General features: G+C 34.2%; 1 protein-coding gene across 1 annotated transcript; it reads left to right on the top strand.

Annotated features, from left to right (window-relative positions):
- The first annotated feature begins 1422 nt into the window (after positions 1–1422).
- Positions 1423–4127, top strand: LOC124846713 (uncharacterized). Its single transcript, XM_047324047.2, has 2 exons — positions 1423–1810; positions 3917–4127. Exon 1 carries the CDS (start codon positions 1528–1530, stop codon positions 1795–1797), a length of 270 nt encoding a protein of 89 aa, XP_047180003.1. The 5' UTR covers positions 1423–1527; the 3' UTR covers positions 1798–1810; positions 3917–4127.
- The last annotated feature ends 1196 nt before the right edge of the window (positions 4128–5323 follow it).

Raw genomic sequence — 5323 nt, forward strand, 5'->3', positions numbered from 1 at the left:
CTTGGATATTGTGTATTAATATCTATACTCTTAATAGAGATATTTGATTTTGTAGATAAATGTTTTTTCTTACTCATTTTTATCTTATTAATGTAAATTATTTTATTTTTAAAATAATATAATTATTTTTATTTTAAATTTAAATAACTATCTATAATCTACACCTAATTGATTTTGTAATCGTCTTAGGTTTCATCATTATTAATGTAAATTATTTTATTATTTTACCTTTTAAATTTTATAATTATTTTTTAAAATTTAATTAAATGTCTATAATATTATTATAAAAATTATTTATTTTATATATTATTTTTTAGTAATTATGATACAAATGAATTCTTTTTGTTATCATAATTAGAAAAGAAAAAAAGAGAGTTGACTAACTATATAAATGTAACAGCATAGGGTTAGAAAATGCTAACATGGCCCAGATTGAATCGTGGAAATAAAAATCTGGGTGTTACTCCCTTCACCACCACATTTTCTCCCTCCACCTCCCCAATTCTATTACATATTTTTTAAATTACAAAATTAACCTTTTATAATTACATAAATAACCTTTTTATTTTTTAATTCTAATTATTTACTTTAACCCTAAAATCTATCTTTCTACCCCTTCTCACCCACCTCCCAACCCCTCAGATTCTCACCTAAACTCCATCAGATTTGTTTCTCATCTTCCATTTTTCCTCACAAGGTTAGTGATGATATTTTTAATTTTTTTTAAATGCAATGCATATATATCTGTGTTGTGCTCTGTGTTGTGTTGTGCTCTGCGTTTTTTTGCTGTGTGCGTGTGTTGGGAGAAAGGAAGAAGATAACCAGGCCAAAAACGGATGTCAGGTATCCGTTTGGATCTGAAACGGATGTCGATATCCGTCGACGGATGTTGACATCCGTTTTCCCTTAAACGGATGTTGACATCCGTTGACGGATGCTCACATCCTTTTAAAGATTATACGATTTATATTTTAGGGTTTTGTTACGCACCTTTACGCCTCTGAACCTCTCACGCCTCTGAACCAGCACCTTGAAGCACCACCACACTGTGAGAAAAAATGGAAGATGAGAAACAAATCTGATGGAGTTTAGGTGAGAATCTGAAGGGTTGGGAGGTGGGTGAGAAGGGATAGAAAGATAGATTTTAAGGTTAAAGTAAATAATTAGGATTAAAAAATAAAAAGGTTATTTGTGTAATTATAAAATGTTAGTTTTGTAATTCAAAAAATATGTAATAGAATTGGAGAGGTGGAGGGAGAAAATGTGGCGGTGGAGGGAGTAACACCCTAAAAATCTAGGTAGGTGCGAATAACACGGCCTACATTGAATTGTGCAAATAAAACCTATGTAGGTGCGAATAACACGGCCTCCATTGTAGCGTTCGGCCCATTTAACGGGCCGGGCCGGGTCACCTGCAACACGAGGGCACACTCTGTCATTCATCAACGCACATACCCATCCCAATTTTGCAATTGAATCAGGTATCGCAATTGGAAAATCTGCTAGGGTTTGTTGCAGAGCTAAGCAATGGCGATGAGGAGATTCTTCAACGAGATAAGGGGGAAGAAGTTGAGCGAGGTTCCAGAGCACGTGAAACCGATGATGTCGTTGGGTTACATAAAGAGAGCAATTCAGCGTGGCATGGACAACTACCACGCCAAGTACATCGAAACCAGTTCCCCCGATCCCATCTTCCATGTCTGCTACGGCGGTATGATCTTCTCCTACCTAGTTGCTCTCCCTCACGAGCGCCGCCACCTTGAGCACCGCCAGCAGCACGCTCAGCAGCACCACTGATTCGTTCATTCAGGTACCTTTCTGAATCCTCGCTGTTTATTCTAGTTTTTGAGGAATTAGATAGATCAGATGTTTCGGTTATTTGTGTATGTTGATTTCAACGTTTACGCTGTTTTCGTTTGTAATTGAGAATTTCATTACCAACGGGATCTAGGTTTGTCGAATGGGGGTAGTATGGGAAATATGTCACGTTTAATTTCCGAAGTCTCGAACATGATTGTCTTCAATTCTTGTGTGGAATCAACAGAAAAAATGTCACATTTTTTTGTTTATGTCGAAGTTTTTTTATGGGACAGGGAACATGACAGCCAATGGCATTGAAAATGGAAAACAAACCACACGTTATAAGTTTCGAGGTGTTTTTGTTGAGGGTAATCAGACTAGTCTGTTTTCCTTAAGATCTGATCATTGAAACTTTTTCGATTAATTTTTCAGAATACATTCTGCTTTCGAAAATTATTGGTCGGTGATGATAGTTGCATACTGCAGGATTTATTCTACTTTCAGAATACATTCTGCTTTCGAAAATTATTGGTCGGTGATGATCGTTGCATACTGCAGGATTTATTTTGCTATTAATGGACATTACTTGTACTTGTTGACTGTATGCGAGTGCTGTTTTGTTTTATATTTGGTAGTTGATATCTGAGCGATTTATTCTGGCCGTATTGGAGATGGTTGGGTTGCTTGATATTTTTGTTTTCAAAGAATATGCGAAATAAGAGCTGTAAGTTACCCTCTGCTTTCATTATTTAATTGGTCAGAATAGATGGTAAAATTGGTTATCTTTGATACAATAATGAATTTTCTTGCATTTAATGATAATTTTGTGTGTGAAAAAGAATGTAATTTTTTAGTTGGTTGCGGTTCTTTAGGCCTCTTGATGCGGTATTTCATTTGCAATTTAACTTGTTGGATGTTAAAGCTGAATAATTATCTCTTTTAAAGGCCTCCTAATTTTAATACGTTTTTGATTGCTATTTGCATTTGAAGCTTGTACATTTCGTGTTCATGATAAAAAAAGTTGTTTGTGGGCTTGCAGAACCCAAAATATGTGATATTTAGTTTTTCCAAACACATAATCATCTTGTCACCTATTAGGTTTTAGAAATTTAGTCACTGAAGAAAAATGTAAAAGGTTATTGCTACAAAAAATATTCATGTTTGGAAATGTTAATTTAACAAATTTTGTATGACATCTCTCTCTTCTCTTCTCATAAATTGTTTCACATATCTAGAATCTCAAATTTGTGAAGAGGATGTTAGGACATAAATAACATTGTTAGGAAGCCCGTAGTGGTCAAGGGGTGTGTGTTGAGTTATCACAGTTATTTGTAGGATCTTTTTATGAGTATCTGTTAACAGTGTGTTAGTTAGTTAGGATTCTTGGACTGAAATTATTAGGAGGGGAGAGAGATGGAGTATTAGGTAGTATAAAGGGGTGAACTAAGGGAAGGAGTTCATTGGCAGTGACGGGTAGAGAGACAAGGATTATCAGCTTACTGGAGTTGAGATGAGACAGTTTCTTTTGTAATTATTGTAAGCATCCCATATCTATGATCTCCAATCTTCTTGATTCAGACTAGGGAGCAGGGTACAAAGTCCCAAATTTTTCTTTGGCACTTTCAATCCACATTCTAAGGGGATATTTTTCCATGTTCATTTTCACATGTACAATAAAATGCTATCTTGTTCTATTTTTTTATTCTTATTTTCAAAAATTTTGTGAAGGAGATTAAAACAAAGAAATTTTCATCTTCAAAATTTTGTGACCAAACCCTCAAGACTTCCTAAGTAATTTTGGGTTGCTGGCCTTTGAATATAACTTCCGCAACATGACCTAAAATGCATCCCGTCATTTTTGGGTAATTTTACGTTCCAAACTAACTACTCAACAAATCAGTTTTTCTTGGCATGTCAAACATCAAATGACTTTTGATATTTTCAGAAACATTATACTTGATTTAATGCAAATTCTGAGTCAGTGGTGTACAGAATACAAAAAAATTCCAAGTCGGTGGGTACCCACTATTCTATTGTTAAAATGCCATTATATGTTAACTCACTGTATGTCTTTTGTATTTGTGGCTAATACGTATAATTATTTTGTTTTGTTTAGGAGGAGCCTGTTTGTTGAACTGGAGGTGGTTGGCTTACTTGATCTTTTGTTTTGAACTTTTGAAATTAAGGCAGAAAGTTACCGTCAGCATCGACGCATTTCATCGTTTGGATGATAAAATAAGTTCTATTTGATACGATTTCTCAATTTTCTTGCACTTTGATGTTAATTGAATGTGTGAAAAGAAAACATACTTTTATCTTTGGTTGTCTCTTAGTCCTCTTGTGGAAAGGATTTCACATCTCAAACAGTGCGCCGAAGTTGAATTTTTCATAAGGCAAAACTGAATAATGGGCTAGGTCTCGTAGTATTTGCATTTGAATATTCCGTACGCGTTTACAATAAATCGTTCGCCTAAGAAAAACTGTGAATTTTGTTTTATACGAAAACTTCGTGATCTTTATTTGGGTTTCGGTGATCCCTTTCCAATTAAGAGGAAGCATAAAGTTTTTACAGAGAAAAATTGAGGTTTATATTCTTGCAGATTTATGATTTGTAATGTCATGATTCCGAGAAGTTGTAAGCTACAAGTAAAATATTATTAAGGAATGTTGCATGTCAGGTTTATGTATCTATATATATAAGCCTATTGCTTCTTCGTCCACCCCACAGTTAGTAATTGCATCCCACGGTACTAGGAAAGTACTCAAACACCTTTGACTGTTGCATTGCACTATACCACCACTTTCACCGCTTTTACCACTGTCATCGCTGCATTGCTGTTGGCAGAGGAAGAATTAGAGAAGAAGAACGCTGCTCAAGAAAAAGAGTGATTGTAGAAAAACCTTGTTTCGAATTTCATAATGCGTTTCATGAGGTTCGAAAAAGAATTTTTGGAATATATTTGATGCATGGATATTCTGAAAGACTTATTCTCGAAGGTAGTATATGAGTTGACTGTTTCTTCGCACACTACTCCACATTTCTCTTTATATCCTCACATTTTTTTAAAATTTTAAAATTATCTTTTTCATTTCAAAAAATCTTATATTTTTTTTTCAACAAATTTTGAAATCTATTGATAATTTTTCCAAGTTTTTAATCAATTTTGAAATTCGTTAAAGTTTAAAAGAAAATTTCAATAAATAGTTATTTCGGAACGTGAGAGTATAGGGAGAAATGTGGAGTTGTACAACGAGAAACACTCTTATAAGTTCTAGAAAGTTTTTGGGAAAATTTCATTCCAAAAAATTCAAAAAACTTGTTCCGAAAAGCTTCCAAAATATAAAATATGAATCACTTTTTTGGAGGGCAAAATAGTCATTTCCGAAGTTTGAGGGATGCCCAAAAAGTTGAGGGTGCAGGAAGTAAAAGCTCGACTATAAGTTACAAGTTACTTCCTCGGCCCTGTAAGATACCTTAGTTGCCTTCATTTTATTGCTCGTGTAGACTTATTTTTGCTACTTT

This window comes from Vigna umbellata, chromosome 8 (assembly GCF_029865625.1).
Source record: "Vigna umbellata cultivar VRB3 chromosome 8, Vumbellata_1.0, whole genome shotgun sequence".
NCBI lineage: Eukaryota > Viridiplantae > Streptophyta > Magnoliopsida > Fabales > Fabaceae > Vigna > Vigna umbellata.

Excerpts from the sequence above, each read along its gene's own strand:
- LOC124846713 (XM_047324047.2), top strand. The coding sequence starts at position 1,528 with ATGGCGATGAGGAGATTCTTCAACGAGATAAGGGGGAAGAAGTTGAGC.